This window comes from Episyrphus balteatus, chromosome 2 (genome assembly GCF_945859705.1).
Source record: "Episyrphus balteatus chromosome 2, idEpiBalt1.1, whole genome shotgun sequence".
Lineage (NCBI taxonomy): Eukaryota > Metazoa > Arthropoda > Insecta > Diptera > Syrphidae > Episyrphus > Episyrphus balteatus.
In genome coordinates, this window is record NC_079135.1 from 21080331 (window position 1) to 21102878 (window position 22548).

Genomic DNA, 22548 nt, shown 5'->3' on the forward strand with positions numbered 1-22548 from the left:
CAAGTACGTATGTACATACGTGTGACCCAGTGATCCAATTTATTTAATTTTGGTTATATGGCAGGTACCGTTAATTTTTATTCTAAAAGTAAATTCCAATTTTGTCTCTCTAAGGAATCTCAGAAAACTCATATCATAACTACCAAGTTTGAATCGCTTCAATAGTTTAGGTTCTAGTTCCGTGCATTGGTTGATCTTACCGTACAGAAAACTCAACTGTAATCAATTTCAAAACAATATGCTAACTCGTTTAAGCTATATCTTCATGAATCTATATGAAGATTTTGAGATATTGCAATTTTCTCGAAAACGGCTCCAAAGATTTCGATAAAATTTGAAATCACCAGTTCATAAACAGTGTGACTTATTTTTAACAAGGAAACAAACAGGGTCTTAAAGCTTACCTGAAAATGCTGAAGCATGGAAAATGAGCATCGCTTAGGAACATACGATTTTAAATATTATTTTGTTATATATTCCATAGTTTCAAACTGTTCCAAAGCATCCCTTCTCTTTTTTATTGACTGGAAGAACTAAATTTAAGTCATTCCCAGTAAGTTTTTGTTGTTGGACTTTGTGTTAAATTTTTACTTACTGAACTTCAAGACTCACAAAAACGCTACTATAGGAGCCAATACTTAAAAAAATTAAATCCACATTTCAATTTATTCTTATTTATATTTTTTATTTGTCTTTAATTATTCCTTTTTTTATTATTTCATTCGATTTAAAACTATTTATCAAGTCTTATTGGCGACATAAATAGATAACCATACATTTTTTTTGTTTTTTCATTGTAATATAAACGTACATGTTCTATTAAATTATTGTATATCCTTAAACGTACAAATAGATTTTGCAAAATTTCTACTTTTTTCTCATTTTTTTGTTTGTTAAAAAAAATTATAAAAGGAGTTTAAAGAAAAAATAAAAAAAATTAAATAATTTACAATTTTATTAAAAAAAAAAATAATAAAAAAAACATAAAAAACAAAAACAGAAAATTCTGTTCTGAACTATCACGACTCATGAGTATTTTCTAAGAAAAAAAAAAAAAACAAAACAAAAAAATCTTTAAAACTTGTATACTTTTTTTTTTCATTTTATATTTACACAACTTTTTTCCAATTATTTTGGTTTTGTTTTATTTTTTATTTATTTTGTTGTTCCTAAAATTTATTGCAAAATCTTATAAGTTTTGATCCTAACGTTATAATAAAATTCTCAAATTATAAAAAAAAAATCGTTGGCTAAGAATTTTATTTAAAATTTTTTTTTAAGGACAAGAGGCAGGTAGAAAGCACAAACCCCGGGTTAATATTCGAAATCTTCATAAAAATGTTGTGCTACTCTCGTCGCTCCTCGAAATTCTTGCCTTGTATTACGTGGTGCTGAGACTGTCCGTCTCCTGACATCTGTCGATGAGAAATACGAGTCAGCTGGTGAATATCCAGCCCTCTCGTGTTTATTGAACGGACCTAAAAAGTTTCGATTGCTAGATGAAAGGGGCTTTAAAGTGGGATTGAGAGCATCGTTTAAAGTGACGTCATAATCATTTTCATACAATTCATCAAGAATTGCTTTTGGATGCTCAATTTGTGGTGGCAAGGTAGTTCGGGGACCTTTCCGTGGCGACACCGTATAGTCGGAGTCTGACCCACTGGGACCGGTTTCTCGGAGTATTGGAGCCCCGTGCTCTAGCAGACGGACTCCCGAAATTGTCGATCCCATATCGACGGGAGTGCTTTCTGTGGAGGTCTGTTTAAGAGCGCCACCTACCGGCTGAAGTCCTCTCGGCAAGTACGGACTTCCACCGCGAGATGGCAGGAATGGACGTTTCACTACTCTCACAACTGGACGACCATCACGTGCTGGTTTCTCGCTTTCGAGATTTGCAGAGGGTTTTTCAGCTGGCAGATCTTCAGCATCTTCTTCAACATGTTCATCATAGACTTCTTCGGTTTCTTCTGCTGGCACCGGAAGAGGAGCTTTGTCAATTGTTTCTGCAGGTCTCCGACGGTGATCCCGTCTATGATCTCTGACAGTATCTTCTACGATTGGTTCTTCCTTCTTCAAAGGTCGACGTATTGGCTCACGGGAACGTGGTCTATGTTCCCGGACTGGTTCTTCAATTGGATCGGAATCTTCATCGCGAGTGGTATGTGGACGTTTTCGGAGATTCGGTCTACGTTCTGGTTCTTCATTCGATGGAATTGAATCATATTCATCGTCAATTGAAGCTACAGGCTTCCTAGGTAAAGGCTTGCTAATCCTCTTAGGATTCTCGGTGCCACGTCTTGATTGACTGTGAGAACGCCGAGGAGGACTGTCATCAGTTCGTCGTAGACTTAGTTCATCTTGAACTCTTCGACGAGGTGTGTCCCGTTTTTCAGCTGGTTCCTTAACTGGAATCACATCCTCATATTCTTGGTCATCATAGTACTCATCACTCAATGGAGAAACTGTTGTTGTTGATGTTGTTGCCTTTTGTCCCTGATAACCGAACTTGTTTCTTTCATGTATCGGAACGGGTCTAGGAATTCTTGGTGCAACACGTGGTCGATCGAAGATTGACGCTATAGGACTTTGTGCAGCAGCTGATGTCTGTGGACGAACTACAATTTCTTCCTTGCCAGCTGGTTTGCTATCAGCAGGACTTTCGTTTTCCTCCTCTATTTCATCACGACGAATTGGTCTATCTAAATCATCGTCAATTGGAGCTGGACGTTTTTGACCGTTTTTACGTCTTCTTCCACCAGCTAATGGACGTCGTTCTGGCACGATCACTTCAGGTTCTTCGTCAAGTCGATTTCTAGGTTTTTCCCTGTCATCACTTAAACTACGTCTTTCGTCTAAAATTGTTTGGCGATCGGCTGCAGTTTTTCGAACAATTGGAGTCTTTCGACGTTCCGATAAGTCACCTTGTCTACCAACTGGAGCACCTTTTGGACGTGCTTTAGGCTTTGTACGGCGATCTTCAACGTAATCTTCATCTTGTTCATCGTCTCTTATTGGATCTTTGTTCTTCGAGCGTTTGTTATCGAATCTAAAAAAAGGTTTTATTAAGGTTGGTGATTTTTAAGGTTAGATTCAAAACTTACCGAGAATCTTCATCACTGTATGCCCTCTTTTCTTCATAATCATCATCGTATTCAGGACGACGATTACGTGGTCGCTGCTTGCGACGTCTGTTAGCTCTACGGTCTTCCTCATAGTAATCGTCTTCATAGTCTTCGTCGTAGTAGTAATCTGACGGACGACGACGCCTCAAGGGTCTGCGATTAGGACGGGGTCTGAATTCTGGTTCTGGAGTTAGCGGAGCTGGTGTGGATGTTGTTGTTGTTGATGTTGTTGTGGTGGCCATGTACAAGTTGTCATTTCTTGAATAAGGAAATTACATATTTTTATTGCAAGTCGAACTTTTTATAACAGTTTTAAGTGTATAACAGTTTTTTTCATATGGCTTATATGATCAGTAGGAGCTTGTGCTCTTTATTGCCAGCAAGACATGTGAATAGTATAACAGTTTGATAACAGTTGTATAACAGTTTGTAGTTAGAATACTTCACTAATTTTGTACACAAACTTTTTATTTTCCGACCGTGTTGAAAATTAAATGTTTTTAATTTCAAAAAACTGTTATAAATTGACATGTCTCGAGAAAATATTTTATAAAAATGAATATTTCATAATTTTAACTGTGGGTAAACTGTTATAATTGATATAAATTGTCATGATTTACTTCATAGGGTGAAAGAATTTAGTTTATATTACCTGTTCCAGAATTTTTCAGAATGCTCACAGTCTACTTCGGAAACAAAGTGGCAAATAAATGTCCTCTGGTCGAAGGCTGTGAAATTGGCGCACAAGAAATCATGCCGAATGCCATAAATGCAGTGATGATAGACCTGAAAATTCATAAAAAATATTTTTAAAATTTATTGATAAAATTAACTTTTATACACAACAGCCCTAACAAAGTACCCGTTTGAAGTGTGTCGTGAAAAAAATACGCGCGATCACTATTTTTAGACGAGTTTTCGATGGACTTCCAAGTTCTATATTTTCTATGTTTTTGTATTTTCCGTGGAACACACAAAAAAAAATCTTTATTACCAACGGCTATATTTTTTTTAACTTTCACATAGTTGAAAATAGTCGAGAAACTTTTTGAATTGGAACAAAATCGTTTTTTTTTTTTTTGTATGAAATTCGATCCGATTTAAAGTGTTTCTCGACCACTTTTCATGATGTAAGAATTACGTAACGTAGGCACGGATTTGATTTGAATGGTTTGTGTAAATAGGTTTTACTTTAATTTTCATAATTCTTACAAAAATCTCTCCTTTTGTCGTGTTCCATAATTTCAAATTGTTCCAAAGTATTAATTTCTACTCAGTTTAGATTGCAGAAAACTGAATTGAATTTCTAAATGTTTTTATTTAGGGAACAACTTCGTTTCAGCAGAGTTCTAGGCTTTAGCCTTTTTTTTATAAATTCAATACCTTGAAACAAGTGATGGGAACTATCGAATGTATTGAACTATCGATAGTTAGTAACTAAATGATTTAAACTATCGAATAGTTCATTCATTCATTCATTTATTCATTCGAATAAAAACTATCGAATGAAACTATCGAATAAAAACTATCGAATAAAAACTATCGTATAAAAAACTATTCAAATGAAAAAACTATCGTTTAAGAAAACTATTTGAATGAAAAAACTATCGTACAAAAAATCTATACGAATGAAAAAACTATCGAATAAGAATAATGTTCAAAAGAAAATACTATCAAATAAAAAAAAAACTATTTTAATGACAAAACTATCGTATAAAAAATAAAATGCACGACTGGGGTCGCACGTACTTGCTCTTGTAGTTCAAAGCACTTTTATCTTAGTCTACTTGTAGATTTTAAAAGCTGCCTCTAAATTAAAAAAAAAAAATGATATTGGGGAAGAGCCGACATTTAGGGCAAAATTTTGTGAAATGAAAAAATTTTTTTTTTGTTATTTGACTTTTTTGAGAAAAAATAAAAATGCAGTTTTATTGCCACTGCTTTAAATATAACGTATACAAAGTTTAATCAAAATCGTTAGAGCCGTTTTCGAGAAATTTGCAATATCGTATTTTTTTGTATGGGAGGTATACGTTCTAAACGAGATAGAAAAAAACAAAAAAAAACCAACTTTCAGAATTCCATAAAAATCATCTGTACCAAATTTGAAGAAAATCCGTCCACCCGTTTAGGCTGTGGAAATGTGTACAGATGGACGCACAGACGCACAGACGCACAGACGCACAGACGCACAGACGCACGGACGGAATTGCGAGACCCACTTTTTCGGAATTCTCCATCATCGTAATGTTGGTTTTGATTAAAACCTCAATTTTTTTTTTCGACACGAAACCAATACTTGCCCTATAGAGCAAGTAAAAACTATTCGAATAGAAATAGTTACTAAACTATCGTATAAAAAAAACTATTCGAATGAAAATAGTAACTAAACTATCGAATGAAAAAACTATTCGAATGAAAATAGTAACTAAACTATCGAATGAAAAAACTATTCGAATGAAAATAGTAACTAAACTATCGTATAAAAAAAACTATTCGAATGAAAATAGTAACTAAACTATCGAATGAAAAAAACTATTCGAATGAAAATAGTAACTAAACTATCGAATGAAAAAACTATTCGAATGAAAATAGTAACTAAACTATTCGAATGAAAAAACTATTCGAATGAAAATAGTAACTTAATGAATGAATGATTTAAATCTATCAAATGAATGAATATTTTACAACTATCGATAGTTTGATAGTTTTTATTCGATAGTTCCCATCACTATAATGAAACTTCCATTAAAAAATCTCAATAATCAGTTCCGCTTGAAAAGGGTTTTTGTGAAAATATTTCGCTTCATTTTTTCGCTTGATAAAAAATCAACTAATTGCAAAAAAAGGTTAGATAGAAATTTCAAACAAATCTCAACTTTTGTTGCCATGAAAAAACTTAATTTGGTATTTCTCACCTAAACCACACCAAACATTTAATTAACATAATAAGATTGTCTAGCATTTTTCATGCAAATTAATTACAATAGTGTATGACGTAGGTATATCATTTACTATAAAGAGTCATATCGGTCAAGGTTTTATTCATTCAAAAAAATAGAAGAAACAATAAAATTTCATTTCTAACAAAAAAAAAAAAAAAAAAAAACAATTTATTTTAATTAATTGTGAACAAATTTAGAAGAAGATGGTGTTTTCCTACACTTGAATGACAGACGTCTTGTCTTAAACATTTTTTTGTAGATGAAAAATATACATATGGGAAGCAAAAAAAAAGTCATTGTCTATTGTCTAAAGGGCTATAGTTTCCTTGGGCTTGAAATTTTTTATATTTTCTTTTCTCTCTTAAATTCAAATAAATGTTTTACCTGACATTTGTATTCAATAGATGCATAAAATCCATCATGAAGACCATCACATTTAAATGCAATCTCATTGTGAGGTGGAACAGTACTGAAGAATGGATAACTTGATAGATTGTATCTGAAAAAAAAAAAAAAAATAAAGTAAAGTAAGATTGTGAAATAAACTAGTAAAATAGTTACTTACCCATTTAATTCTCGTGGCAAGTTTGGATCCCAAACCCAATCGATCTGAGGAATTCCAGTTAATTTTTTCGATGGCTTTGCTGTTATATTACCCTAAAATAAAAAAAATTAGTTTATTAGATAAATTAATAAAACAATATAAAGAATAAAAACAAGATACATATTATAAAATGAATATTGATAGTTTAACATTATGTTTTTTTATCATTTTCACAATTTTTGTCTTATTTTGAGAACTTTAGTTAAATTTAAGATTTTAAATCAAGCTAATTTAAATAGTGGTATTGTTTTTTTTTTTACTCAATTCAGGAAAATTAAAAAAAAAAACAATGAAAAATGGCACAATTCTAAAGAAAATACTATTTTGATGTTTGCTGGCTACATTTTGAAAAGTTTTAGTGTAAGAGATAAAATTAAAAAAGAAAATCTAAACAATGGGATGACATGTTTTTTTTTTTTTTTGTAGGTACCTTATTTGTATACTTCAGTGTAACAGCGTTCTTCAAATGACGGTATTTTGGGATAATAATCTGCAGGAACGTTTTATTTTTAATAAGACTCAAGAATTAAAAGAGTAAAAAATATATTTTGGATGGAAGGAAATTTTTTAATGAAGAGGAAACACTTATCAAACAAGTGCCGAAACACCCTGTGAATATATTAATACATAAATTGAAAATGTATATGTACCCTTAATGAAAGCTGGACTAAGTCACCGCTAAAAAAACGATTAAAACTAGAATGAATAGATATAATTTATACATCACTTAAAAGTATAATTACTTAATTATACTCATCCAATTGTTTCAAAGAAGAAACACCATTAAATTGTTGTAATAAAATTATTCGGTTTGTTTTTCTTCAAACAACGCCAAAAGTGACTTAGATCACTTTCATAATTTAGGTTGCATTAATATAACACTGGTTAACAAAATTTAACTTTTTTTTTGTTGCCGAAACAAAAATATACTTGTCTGAAGGTTTTCGGTGTGTTGAGTGCGAATCCGAAGTCAAACAAAATAATCAGATCCCGTTTTTGAAATATTACCGTTAGAGTATGCAGTACTTCGGACCTTATTCTTTTATATAAGGAAAATTGTTTGAGCATACAATAGTAACGGTTTTTATAAGAACTATTTATAACCTTTTTAAATCTGTTTAATTTTTCCGATATCTTTTTTACTGCCCGAGATTTCCTCAGTTGTTTGGTATTTTTATAAATTTTATAACGTCATTATCTCCTTTATGATATATGAAGAAAAACCCAATTAATTAATTTTAAGATACCTCGGGCAATACAAAAGATATTGAAAAGATTTAAACAGGTATCGAAAGATGGAAAACAGTTCTTGTAGAAACCGTTACTAAATATTCTCAAACAATTTTCCTTATACAAAATAATAAGGTCAGAAGAAATCAAAAAAACGTTTTTGTTGCATTTTCTAACGGTAATATCTCAAAAAACGGGAGCTGATTAGTTGTTTCTGACTTCGGATTCGAGTTCAACACACTGAAAACCTTCAGAAAAGTATATTTTTGTTTCGGCAACAAAACCCTTGTAAACCAGTGTAATATTATAAATGACAAAATTTCATTTAACATTGGAATCAAGAGTTTTTCTTTTAAAAAAATATCGAAAGTAGATTTTTTCGAGATTTAATTATATCTGATGGTAAATAGCAGAATTTGTTTTGAGATACGTTGAAATCTGTATAAGTATTTTTAAAACAGTCAATTCAACTTCGGTAAGTTATATAATAATACAGTACAAGGAAAAGAAGAACGTTCACTGTGACGTATACGTATTTTTTTTTATTGTGTGGTAAAATTTTGTAATTTTGTAAAGTAATGGTAATAAGAAAACATAATAACCAGAGCGTTTAAAAGTAGGTAAATATTGTACTTAACAATAACAGCCACCTATGAAGGTGCGCTCATTTTTAAAAGTTAAATATTGAAACCATTAGACCAAAAGTATCACAGAAGCAATCTTTTAAAAACAATGTTTAAAAATATCTCGTTTTTAAACCCCATTTACCAAATGCAACAAAACATTTATCTATCCACATTTATCTATAGACATTTATCTATCGACATTTATCTATCCACATTTATCTATCGACATTTATCTAGCGACATTTATCTAGCGAAATTTATCTATCGACATTTATCTATCGACATTTATCTATCCACATTTATCTATCCACATTTCTCTATCCACATTTATCTATCCACATTTCTCTATCCACATTTATCTTTCGACATTTATCTATCGACATTTATCTATCCACATTTATCTATCCACATTTCTCTATCCACATTTATCTATCCACATTTCTCTATCCACATTTATCTATCCACATTTCTCTATCCACATTTATCTAGCGACATTTATCTATCGACATTTATCTAGCGACATTTATCTATCCACATTTCTCTATCCACATTTATCTATCGACATTTATCTATCGACATTTATCTATCCACATTTATCTATCCACATTTATCTATCGACATTTATCTATCCACATTTATCTATCCACATTTATCTATCCACATTTATCTATCGACATTTATCTATCCACATTTCTCTATCCACATTTATCTAGAGACATTTATCTAGAGATAGATAAATGTGGATAGATAAATGTCGATAGATAAATGTCGAAAGATAAATGTGGATAGAGAAATGTGGATAGATAAATGTGGATAGAGAAATGTGGATAGATAAATGTGGATAGATAAATGTCGATAGATAAATGTCGAAAGATAAATGTGGATAGAGAAATGTGGATAGATAAATGTGGATAGAGAAATGTGGATAGATAAATGTGGATAGATAAATGTCGATAGATAAATGTCGATAGATAAATGTCGATAGATAAATGTGGATAGATAAATGTGGATAGATAAATGTGGATAGAGAAATGTGGATAGATAAATGTGGATAGATAAATGTCGATAGATAAATGTCGATAGATAAATGTGGATAGATAAATGTGGATAGATAAATGTGGATAGGTAAATGTGGATAGAGAAATGTGGATAGATAAATGTCGATAGATAAATGTCGCTAGATATATGTCGCTAGATAAATGTCGCTAGATAAATGTCGATAGATAAATGTCGATAGATAAATGTCTCTAGATAAATGTCTCTAGATAAATGTGGATAGATAAATGTCGATAGATAAATGTCTATAGATAAATGTCGGTAGATAAGTCAAATATAGACAAACTTTCGTATCTACTCTTCGATATCGAATTAAAAGTGGTCCAATGTTACTCAAAATACATAATTAGTTTATAAAGTAGATACCACCATCGATGAAAAATTTCATTTCAATTCTAAGTAACTGCAGTAATGGATGATGATAAAAGAGAATATGTTAGGCAATATTCAACAATTAGTGACGATAATTTCATGACTTATTAAGTGATGTCAGCATAGGATTCCCAATTTAATAATTTGGGAATTCTGGTTATACAAAAAAAAATTAAATGTTAACAATCACGCCCTGCTTATTCATAGAGCTTATACCTATCATATAATTGTGTCACCAAATGCGCCTATAAAAGATACCTTTAGCTAAAAAATAATTTTTCAGTTATCCTTTATATTTCAAACTAACCAAACGTGCATTCATATTTATCATCATGGGCAAAGGATTAACACTTAAGTTGTTTTTTTTTTTATTTTTCTAATTTTCCATTATTAAATTTTGCATCTTATTTTTAAAAAGAAAAAAATCCGAAATATACAAGAGAGCTGTTAATGTTCTTCATGATACTATAACTATCGAAAGTGAAGCTGAATCAGAATTCGATACACGAAAAAATATTAAATATGGAACAAAATATCAAGCTGCTTGGGGAATATTAAAGGAATATTGTGATAATACTACGATTCATGGCATCAGATATATGGGTGAATTGAAACGTCCATTATTGGAACGGTAAGTCTTGTGATAAGAACACCCCCAATTAGATTTTGAAACTAAAAAAGTATTAAGTTAACAAGTTAACAAGTCAACTTATCAAAAACTCAAAAATCTTATTTTTGCTACACAATTTATAATTCACAGTGTGTTTTGGATATTTTTCTTCTGCTTATCAATTTTCATTTGTTTCAATTTGACAAAAAATGTTTGGGACAAATGGAACAACAATCCAGTGATTATGAGTTTTGCTGAAGAATCAACACCAATTTGGGAAATACCATTTCCTTCGGTGACAATTTGTCCTGTTACCAAATCAAATCCTCAAATTTTTAATTTTACTGATATGTTTTGGAAATTAGATGAAGGAAAAAATGATACTATAACCGATAAAGAGTAATTAACATCAATTTTTTAATTAATCTAATGAGTCTAGAAAAATGGATTTGAATTTGCAGGCATAATTATATGGAAGCTGTTTCCCAAGTTTGTCTTTATCACTTATTAGAGGGTTTTAATTACGGAAATATGTTTGCAAATGGATCTGATTTAATAGCTACTTTGGAAGAAGTAAATATAGCTTTTAATGAGACGTTTTTCTACTGCACATGGCTAAATTTTGACAATATTTGTGATAAGTTTCACAAAGTTGTGACTGAAGAAGGACTGTGTTATAGTTTTAATGCATTCCATCCGAAGGATATCTATCGCAAAGATGTGTAAGTGAAAAGAAGAACATAATAAAATATGTATTTGTTTATTAAAAAAAGAATATTTTTCAGTTTCTGGTATGATTATCTTGTTGACGAGTACAATCAGGAAAATCAAACGTTGGAATGGAATATTGAAGATGGCTATAGTAAAAAAGCTGGTCCCATAACGTTTCCGTATCGGGTACTGGGTGCTGGTTTTAGGGGTGGATTGTTTATTGCTATCCAAGGCAATGAAGCTAATCAAGATCTATTGTGCCGTGGTCCTGTTCAGGGTTTCAAGATTTTATTTCATACTCCGGGAGAGGTTCCACATGTTTCCCAGCAGTTCCTTCAGATTCCATTTAATCAGGAGGTCTTAATATCAATAAAACCGAAGATCATCACAGCATTGTATTGTTATTCAAATCTATTTATTTGTATAGCAGATTCTTTTAAACCTTGAAATCTTGCAGGAGAAATTGTTATTCTCAAAAGGAACGATATTAAAGGTATTTCCAGCGCTATACCCAGAAAAACTGTCAATTGGAGTGCCTATCGAATTTTACATTGCATAAATGTGGTTGCGTTAAGTTCTCCATGCCAAGTTAAAACTTACTGACACAAATATTTTACACAATTCCAGAATTTTGTTTGTAATTTTTTTATAGGAACCGCTGAAATGCCTGTATGTGGAGCTGCTAAAATATTTTGTGTAAATGATGCGGAAGACTCACTTCTTCTTCAGCGATTTGAATTGGCTTTAAAAAGCTCTGATGTTGAAAATATACCCATTACTGGGGATTGTAACTGCTTACCATCATGTTCTTCTATTGTATATGAGACTGAAGTGTCAATGGCTGAATACGATTTTGCTTCACAATTTAGGGCTTTCAAGGCGGACGATTATGTAAAAGAAAATCCTGGGTACGATGAAATAAATAAATCAACATATGAACAAACTTTATAAATGTTCACTTTTTGCAGAACTCAAATAACTAAGGTATTGGTGTCTTTCAAGGAGGATCAATTCATGGCTTCAAAACGTTCCGAATTATATGGTACAACAGATTTTCTTGCCAATTGTGGTGGTTTGTTAGGTTTATTTATGGGAGTTTCAACGCTTAGTATTGTTGAGTTATTGTACTTTTGCACAGTCAGATTATTTATTAATCTAAGAATGCGAAGAAAGAAAAATCGAGAGATGAGGCATTTAGATGAAACTATAGAAGAAGGATTTCATGCTAGATTAGAATTGCCTGGAAAACAAGCTTAATACAGTCATGATTGTTAAATTAAAATTTAAAAAAAAAAATAAATAATTGAGATTTAAATAAAACTTACTCCTATTAAAATCTTATGAGTTTTTGTTTTTTGTTTAATACATTTAAGCACAGAATTCAGCAGCTACAGAGTTAGTTTTAGCGATTTGGTTAACTAACAGAGCTGTTGCCCAGAAAAAAATTATATAGGTACTGAATTCCATAGTATTTTTGGCTCCTATTTATCTAAAATAGCCATGTGTAATTCCCTTAAGATCAATTTAAGCATTCTTTGTTTATCATATCACAATCGAAGCCATCCTTCCTAAGAGGTCCCATCAACATTTAATTTCTTTGTCATTCATTCTGCCAACAATAAGGAACTATGTTTGCAGGTCTATAACCAGTGACTTAGACTATGAAGTTCTATTATTATTGATTGAGACCGCAATAGTATCAAGACAATGTTCAGTAGAAATAATCTTTCAAAGGGTTATACAGGTTATACAGAATTCTAGATTTTCAACTAACCGCACCTTTGTTAAGATTTTTGATTGAAATCTCAATTAAAAAGCGAAGTGAACATATTTTTTAGATGATTCAAACACTCAGTTAAATATGAATTTAAAAGAAAATTTATATTGAACTTTATTTTTCCCCATTTAATTTTAAGGTCAAAAAGCATTCAGAGGGCTTGGGCACCTCAAAATTTTGTTCGTTTATAAATAGCGCAACTTTTTATTACTATGTCAATCCGAAAATAAAAAACAAAAATAAAATCACTCCACCCTATTACACCTATCATATAATTAGGTCACCAAATGCACCTATAAAATATACATTTAGCTAAAAAATAAGTTTTCAGTTATCTTTTATATTTCAACCTAAACAAACGTGCACTCATATCCACCATGGGCAAAGAATTAATACTTGAGTAAATTTTTTTTTTAATTCTTAGTTTTCCATATTAAATCTTTCATCTAATGTTTTGATAGAAAAAAATCCGAAATATGCAAGAGAGCTGTCAATGTTCTTCATGATACTATAATTATTGAAAGTGAAGCTGAATCAGAATTCGATACACGAAAACATATTAAATATGGAACAAAATATCAAGCAGCTTGGGGAACATTTAAGGAATATTGTGATAACACTACGATTCATGGCATCAGATATATGGGTGAATTGAAACGCCCATTATTGGAACGGTAAGTCTTGTGAAAAAGTTAAATTCAATTCGTTGATTTATCCCTAATCAAAAAGTCGAAAACCTTATTTTTCCACTCAATTTATAATTCACAGTGTCTTTTGGATATTTTTCTTTTGTCTATCAATCTTCATTTGTTTCAATTTGTCAAAAAATGTTTGGGACAAATGGAACAATAATCCAGTGATTATGAGTTTTGCTGAAGAATCAACACCAATTTGGGAAATACCATTTCCTTCGGTGACAATATTAGTCTATTTAATAGACCCGAGCTCCAGAGCAAAAATAGAACAAATTCGTTCAAGACTTTTTATTGGCGATTATGGTTCCTTGGCATACAAGAATACTCCAGCCAAAAGTGCTACTAAATCCATTGGTGCATTTCTGAGAAAACGGCAACACTGGTCGGTTTTCAGTTTTTTTGATTTAACTCGAAAACCAAGCCTGACTTTGAAATTGTTCAAAGACACTTTTCATAGCAAATTAAATTTTCTGTCAAGTTAAGATGGTTAAAAAATTTTAAAAATTATTTTTGACTAAAATTCTAACCTAAAATCAAAGAAAAAAAAGTTAAAAAATTGACAATTTTATTTTTTTTTACTAAATCAAGGGGCATTTTGTGTCTGTAGCCGGGACGTCCAAACTTTGTACTAATGAAATAAAGTAGAGGTAAAATCCTTTGATAATACGTAATTTTTAATTTTTTTTGTCAAGAAACAACTTAAATGTACCTATTCAAAAACTAGCACTTTTTCTAAATTTTTGACTTTTTTAGTGAAAAGCAAGTTTTTAAAACTCGATAAAATCCTATTAATTGGTAACTTTTAGACTTTTAAAGTAAACATACTTCGAGGGATTGATTTAATATAAACTAAATATGACAAACAAAAAAATTTATTTGCATCCTTATGGCCTTTTGTGCAATTTTGTGTATGTGCATTTTTATAAATACGGGTCGAATGGATGGACGGAGAGCCATTAGCTTTGGTCTATTGCATAGAAGAACATTTAATACCAACTCATTTACTGTTTTCAATGGCCTGAAAAACAATTCTTGTAAAATCCGCGACCAACGAAAAGTTTCTCTTGAAAAACGAAAAAAATACTGTAATGAGTTTGAAACAAAATAGCTCAGGCAAATTAGTAAATCAAATTGCACTTTTCGCGGGACAAATTTTTTTCATGGAACGTGTTTAGGTGAATGTCCTTATCGTAAAAGTGAATTTTTTGGGATGATAAGATATCGGGAACAGCCGCCATCTTGGAAAAGAGGTTGGTGCCGTTTTTATTTTATAACTCCATTTTTACTCATTTAAACCAAAAATGTCCGAGGATAGACTTATTCACAATTAAATTATCTAAAAAATGATATACAAATGAATTCCGTGAGTTAGTTAAATTCAATTTTATAGTCGGTCAAAGTCCAAATTCTTCTCGCAAGGTTAAGACAATATGATATTTTTTCAAATATCTGAAGAACTTTTGATTTGTTTGGGATTTTCTTCAAGAATGAATTATAGCACTTTTGATTATCTATAAAATGAGCCCTTTATCTAAACTGTAACCAACATAATGTATAAGCCATCTAACGTCGAAGTTCACATTCTACTAGTCAAAAGTGAGAAAATAACAAGTTTTCTTCTATTAGACCGAGCAAATTTTTGAAGTGGAGGTATAACCAAAATATAAGTAAACAGTTTTTTAACTATATTCGTCTAAATATTGAATTCAAAGTTTGAAATCTTTAATGTTAACCTTTATATGGTTTTCGAGGTTTTAAATGAAGTGAATTTTCCAATTAACGTGAATAAGCTAAAGTGACACTATTTAAGATTCTAAATATAAGAACTGATGCCCTGTCATTTTTCCAAAACATGAACACCTCAATCTCAGCATTACGATAAGTATAACTCAAGATATGAGGTGTGTAAGCCGTTACCTTTTCGAGACTATTGTGTTTAATTTTTGATTGTTTATTTGAACTATTGAAATCCCAAATAAGTTCAGTTAAAAAATCGTATATCATGACCTCGACGTTTGGTTGCTTCTACAATGTGATGGTTACAAAAACAATAAAGGGTTCATTTCATAGATAATTAAAAGTGCTATAATTCATTCTTGAAGAAAATCCCAAACAAATCAAAAGTTCTTCAGATATTTGAAAAAATGTCATATTGTCTTAACCGAGCGAGAAGAACCCGGACTTTGACCGACTATAAAATTGAATTTAACTAACTCACGGAATTCATTTGTATATCATTTTTTAGATAATTTAATTGATAATAAGTTTATCCTCGGACATTTTTGGTTTAAATGAGTAAAAATGGAGTTATAAAATAAAAACGGCACCGACCTCTTTTCCAAGATGGCGGCTGTTCCCGATATCTTATCATCCCAAAAAATTCATTCAGGACATTCACCTAAACACGTTCCATGAAAAAAATTTGTCCCGCGAAAAGTGCAATTTGATTTACTAATTTGCCTGAGCTATTTTGTTTCAAACTCATTACAGTATTTTTTTCGTTTTTCAAGAGAAACTTTTCGTTGGTCGCGGATTTTACAAGAATTGTTTTTCAGGCCATTGAAAACAGTAAAAGAGTTGGTATTAAATGTTCTTCTATGCAATAGACCAAAGCTAATGGCTCTCCGTCCATCCATTCGACCCGAATTTATAAAAATGCACATACACAAAATTGCACAAAAGGCCATAAGGATGCAAATAAATTTTTTTGTTTGTCATATTTAGTTTATATTAAATCAATCCCTCGAAGTATGTTTACTTTAAAAGTCTAAAAGTTACCAATTAATAGGATTTTATCGAGTTTTAAAAACTTGCTTTTCACTAAAAAAGTCAAAAATTTAGAAAAAGTGCTAGTTTTTGAATAGGTACATTTAAGTTGTTTCTTGACAAAAAAAATTAAAAATTGCATATTATCAAAGGATTTTACCTCTACTTTATTTCATTAGTACAAAGTTTGGACGTCTCGGCTACATACACAAAATGCCCCTTGATTTAGTAAAAAAAAATAAAATTGTCAATTTTTTAACTTTTTTTTCTTTGATTTTAGGTTAGAATTTTAGTCAAAAATAATTTTTAAAATTTTTTAACCATCTTAACTTGACAGAAAATTTAATTTGCTATGAAAAGTGTCTTTGAACAATTTCAAAGTCAGGCTTGGTTTTCGAGTTAAATCAAAAAAACTGAAAACCGACCAGTGTTGCCGTTTTCTCAGAAATGCACCAATGGATTTAGTAGCACTTTTGGCTGGAGTATTCTTGTATGCCAAGGAATCATAATCAGCAATAAAAACTCTTGAACGAATTTGTTCCATCCAAAAGGGTCTATTCAATAGACTATATGTCCTATAACGAAATCTAAACCTCAAGTTTTCAATTTTACTGATATGTTCCATAAATTAGCTGAAGAAAAAATTGATAATATAACCGATAAAGAGTAATTAACATCAATTTATCAATTAATCTAATAAGTCTAGAAAAATGGATTTGTATTTGCAGGCATTATTATATGGAAGCTGTTACCCAAGTTTGTCTTTATCACTTATTAGAGGGTTTTAATTACGGAAATATGTTTGCAAATGGATCTGATTTAATAGCTTCTTTGGAAGAAGTAAATATAGCTTTTAATGAGACGATTTTCTACTGCAAATTTCGAAATATTGACACTTTTTGTGATAGGTTCCACAAGGTAGTAACGGAAGAAGGATTGTGTTATAGTTTTAATGTATTCCATCCAAAGGATATCTATCGCAAAGAGGTGTAAGTGAAAAGAAGTCAAAAAATAAAATAAAATATTTGTTAATGAATAATTATTTTCAGTTTCTGGTATGATTATCTTGTTGACGAGTTCGACCAGGAAAACGTAACGTTGGAATGGAATATTGAAGATGGTTATGATAAAAAAGCTGGTCCAGAAACATTTCCGTATCGCGTACTTGGAGCTGGTTCAAGGGGTGGATTGTTTTTGGTTCTCAAAGGTATAGAAACTGATCAAGATCTATTGTGCCGTGGCCCTGTCCAGGGTTTCAAGATTTTGTTTCATACTCCGGGAGAGGTTCCACATGTTTCCCAGCAGTTCCTTCAGATTCCATTTCATCAGGAGGTCTTAATATCAATCAAACCGAAGATCATTACAGCATTGTATTGTTATTCAAATCTATTTATTTGTATAGCAGATTCTTTTAAACCTTGAAATCTTGCAGGAGAAATTGTTATTCTCAAAAGGAAAGATATTTGAGGTATTTCAAGCGCTATACCCAGAAAAACTGTCAATTGGAGTGCCTATCGAATTTTACATTGCATAAATGTGGTTGTGTTAAGTTCTCCATGCCAAGTATTAAGTCTAATTGAACATAACTAAAGAATTTTGTTTGTAACTTTTTTTTTAAAAGGAACCGCTGATATTCCTGTATGTGGAGCTGCTAAAATATTTTGTGTAAACGATGCGGAAGACTCACTCCTTCTTCAGCGATTTGAACTGGCTTTAAAAAGCTCTGATATCGAAAATATACCCATTTCTGGGGATTGTAACTGCTTACCGTCATGTTCTTCCATTGTATATGAGACTGAACTGTCAATGGCTGATTATGATTTTGCTTCACAATATATGGCTTACAAGGAGTACAATTATATAAAAGAAAATTCTGGGTACGAGTAAATAAATAAATCAGTTAGTTCAACAAATAAACAAACTTTATAAATGTTCACTTTTTGCAGAGCTCAAATGACTAGAGTAGTGGTGTCTTTCAAGGAGGATCAATTCATGGCTTCAAAACGTTCCGAATTATATGGTACAACGGATTTTCTTGCCAATTGTGGTGGTTTGTTAGGTTTATTTATGGGTGTTTCAACATTAAGTATTGTAGAGTTATTATACTTTTGCACAGTCAGATTGTTTATTAATTTAAAAATGCGAAAAAAGAAACGTCTTGAGATGAGACAGTTTGAGCAAGCTACTGAGAAAGGTATTCATGATATATTGGATTTGCCCGGGAAAGAGGCTTAAACAAACATGATTCTCAAATTAAAATAAAAGAAAAAATCATTAAAAAAAGATTTTCATAAAACTTTAAAAAAATTTATTTGTTGTTGTTTTCTTTTTTCTTTTCTATGATAAACTGTTGCGATACGTTCTAATGCTTTGACTATGCAGTCAATTATTCAAAGCAGCTAGTTGACTTAATTACATGGCAATGAAAGTAATTACAAATACATAAGGGTTAAAATATGTAAAATTACTAAAGATTAAAAAATCCTCAAAATGCACATTTCACTAAATGTCAAGTCCATTTAATAATTGTGCATTGTACACAACTTTGAAAAGACTAATGCATTTTTTAAACAACCACAAACATTTATATAATATAAGATCCTAATACTTTAAACGTTAAGAGAAAGGGAATTATCCCACTGTAATTCTGAACGCCTCTATTATGAGACGATTAAGTTTTCAAAGAAGAGATTTAAGATTTCAATCCTTTCAAGTAAGTATTAACTTAAATTATGAGAATTTTGTAATGTATAGGTAGAAGAACATACATTCAGTTATTCAGCATAGCAAATTCAACTAGGCCAACAATTTCACAAAAATAAATAATGAAATAGACATGAAAATTTGCTAATTAAATTTTTAGAATGCTTGCAGAAAAATCGGTCAGCTTATAAATAAATCATTTGAGTAAATAAATCTCAAAGTTTTTTTTTTTTTCAAAAAATAAAAAGGTGGAGAAAATGTACCTACTAAACTTTATTAGCGGTATAAATTTTCTTCTTCAGAGGATGAATCGATAAGCCTTCGGCGAATGTAGATAGATACTGTAAAAATACATATCAAGTTATACATTCGTGAAAAAAGGCTTAAATAACAATTTCAACAAGTATATTTTTTGGGATTAAAAAACTTCAATTTTTGTTTTGGGTATTCATTACAATAAAATGACTCTATTTTACTATTGTTTTTGAAAATTTTTAAAAAAAACGCTATAAAATTCTATGGTCTATTTTTTTTTTGTGTTTGCTTATTGTTTACCAAGTCAAAAAAATGCTAAACTGCAACAGTAGTACAAACCAAAAAACAAATAAAGCAAATTTAACAACTCATCGTCTGAAAACTGATATTAAACAATTTTTGGTTTTTTAGTAGAGTAACTAAAGCAAATTATTAGGGAACCCGGCCGAACAGCTCTGATTTTGACGATTTTTTTTTTTAACGTAGGTAATTAAAAATACTTTAAAGTCTATAGATTAAAAATTGCCGGTGTTGCCGTATTGTTTTTTAAAATTAAAATTAAATTTTTTATTAACAAAACCATTTTTTTTGCTTAAATTTCATAAAACAAATGATAGCAAAAGATTCTCTAGGTAATTTAAGGAAAATATATAAAAGGCAGTAAGGGACAATCTTCCATCGTTTAAGCGATAAATGCAATTTTCTAACATTCTGACTTCAAACACAAAAAAAATATTTTGAAAACAACGGCAACACCTACAATATTTTAAAATACATTTTTAAAAAGCCAAAACTCATTCTTATCTCTTAAATTTAAATCCACTAAATTTAATCAAGACTTTTTGAAAAAATGGTCCTCAAACTCAGAATTAAAAAAAAAAAATGTTATTAGAACAATTTAAAATGACTTTTTTCCAAACTTTTTCTAATAAAATATGAATTTATTTAAAAAAAATTTTTGGCCATAAATATTATCAGTTGAATTTCGAAGCAAAAAAGGTAAAATATATCACACTTTTGAAAAAAAAAATGAAAAATTACTTCAATTTCAATGGTTTTTTTTATTAAAACTGAATTTTTGCATTGAAATAATTAATTTTCTCAAAGACTGTGGTAAATAGGAACTTTAATTTTTTGCTATTTAACTTTCAACAGTAAGGGTTATTAAATGAATAAAAAATTATTTTATGTTTAGATGTTGAACTTTAAAAAAAAAATAAGTTACATTTTTTTTCAAAACTTTTATTAAAAAAAGTTCTTCGAAAATGAAATACTTTTTAATTTTTTTCATAAACCGTAATACATATTGACATTTCCTTTTATAATATGAAATCATAATAAATGCGGCCAAAACAATTTGAAAATAAATGCATTTTATATTACGACCAAGTTTAAAAAACGACATGTTAAAATTTTTTCAATAATTTTTTTTTTCAAAAATCTGAGTTCAATTACCATTCTTTCAAAAGCCGTTTATTCAATTAACTTAATTTTAATTTTACACATATGACTAAGCTTCTAGCTTTTAAAAAATGTATTTTTGAATATTGTAGGTGTTGCCGTTGTGTTCAAATATTTTTTTTTTGTGTTTGAAGTCAATTAATAAGAAAATTGCATCTATCTCTTGAACTATGGAAGATTGTCCCTCACTCCCATATATTTTTTTTCCTTGAATTTCTTAGACAATCTTTTGGCATCAATTAATTTATGAAATTTAAGAAAAATTTTTGAAAAAAATTTGTTTTTGTTCACAAAAATCTTCAATTAAATTTAAAAAATCAAAACGGCAACACCGGCAATTTTTAATCTATAGACTTTAAAGTATTTTTAATTACCGACGTTTGAAAAAAAAGATCATCAAAATCTAAGCTGTTCGGCCGGGTTCCCTAATATTGCCAATTTTTGAGCTTTAGTTACTCCACTATTTAAGAAAAAATTTTTTTTTAATGGAAGCAAGCGACAGTTCTTTTCAATAATTTTATTCAGTACTTGATACTGTCCCCTCTAGTGCATGTGACAATTTGGAGTAGTCTGCTCATTCCACGAATTAGCTTTTAAAGGTTTTGTTGTAACTCTTGCTTCAGTGCAGTTTTCAGTTGATCAAGACTGCTTGGAGGTAGATTTCGGTCGCGAATGCATCTCTTCCACATTTCTAAGACATGTTCTATTGAATTTAAATCCGGATTTCTGTCTTGTCAATCCAAAGCTGGCATATTAAACATTTGAAGATATTCTCAAACAACTCTAGCATGCATAATCGTGCACCAGACTAAACTGTGGACCAAATCTAGGAGTGATTGAAACAGCATGCTGTTCTAGGATATCAGTCAAGTATCTTTGGGTACTTAACGTGGGTCTAGGAGAGCTCACTAGCTCCGTACGTGTTGTAAAGCCGATTGTACTCCATGAAAATTTATGACTCACCTTTAAAAGGTTCGCGGGTTGACAGACAGACTTCAGCAAATCTCTCCAAGTCTTCCCCACACACATTTTATTCCATACCTTAAATTTAAGACCACTCCTGTCTCATTTGAAAAAATAACCATGATACTGTGACATAAAACAATAATAGGCCTTTTCTTTTAAATAAATATGATGAGCATTAAATTTGAGCAGGAGTGTAATTTCAAAGATAACACTGGTTTACAAGGGTTTTGTTGCCGAAACAAAAATATACTTTTCTGAAGGTTTTCAGTGTGTTGAACTCGAATCCGGAGTCAGAAACAACTAATCAGCTCCAGTTTTTGAGATATTACCGTTAGAAAATGCAAAAAAAACGTTTTTTTGATTTTTTCGGACCTTATTCTTTTGTATAAGGAAAATTGTTTGAGAATATTTAGTAACGGTTTTTATAAGAACTGTTTTCCATCTTTCGATACCTGTTTAAATCTTTTCAATATCTTTTGTATTGCCCGAGATATCTTAAAATTAAGTAAGTGGGTTTTTCTTCATATATCATAAAGGAGATAATGACGTTATAAAATTTTTAAAAATACCAAACAACTGAGGATATCTCGGGCAATAAAAAAGATATTGGAAAGATTTAAACAGATTTAAAAAGGTGATAATATTTATT

The 22548-nt window shown here is 30.5% G+C and overlaps 2 protein-coding genes across 2 annotated transcripts in view; one reads left to right on the plus strand and one right to left on the minus strand.

Annotated features, from left to right (window-relative positions):
• Positions 1 to 1267: 1267 nt before the first annotated feature.
• LOC129909081 (uncharacterized) overlaps positions 1268 to 22548 on the minus strand; it is a 64717-nt gene continuing 43436 nt past the window's right edge. The window contains exons 5-9 of the mRNA XM_055986033.1: positions 6633 to 6724; positions 6452 to 6566; positions 3775 to 3908; positions 3102 to 3380; positions 1268 to 3046 (exon numbers count right to left, since the gene is read on the minus strand). Coding sequence (XP_055842008.1) covers positions 1315 to 3046; positions 3102 to 3380; positions 3775 to 3908; positions 6452 to 6566; positions 6633 to 6724 — 2352 coding nt within the window. The 3' untranslated portion in view covers positions 1268 to 1314. The remainder of the gene's footprint in view (positions 3047 to 3101; positions 3381 to 3774; positions 3909 to 6451; positions 6567 to 6632; positions 6725 to 22548) is intronic.
• LOC129909083 (pickpocket protein 28-like) lies at positions 11741 to 12534 on the plus strand. The gene is made up of 3 exons (XM_055986035.1): positions 11741 to 11864; positions 11929 to 12184; positions 12245 to 12534. Exons 1-3 carry the CDS (start codon positions 11858 to 11860, stop codon positions 12531 to 12533), a joined length of 552 nt encoding a protein of 183 aa, XP_055842010.1. The 5' UTR covers positions 11741 to 11857; the 3' UTR covers position 12534.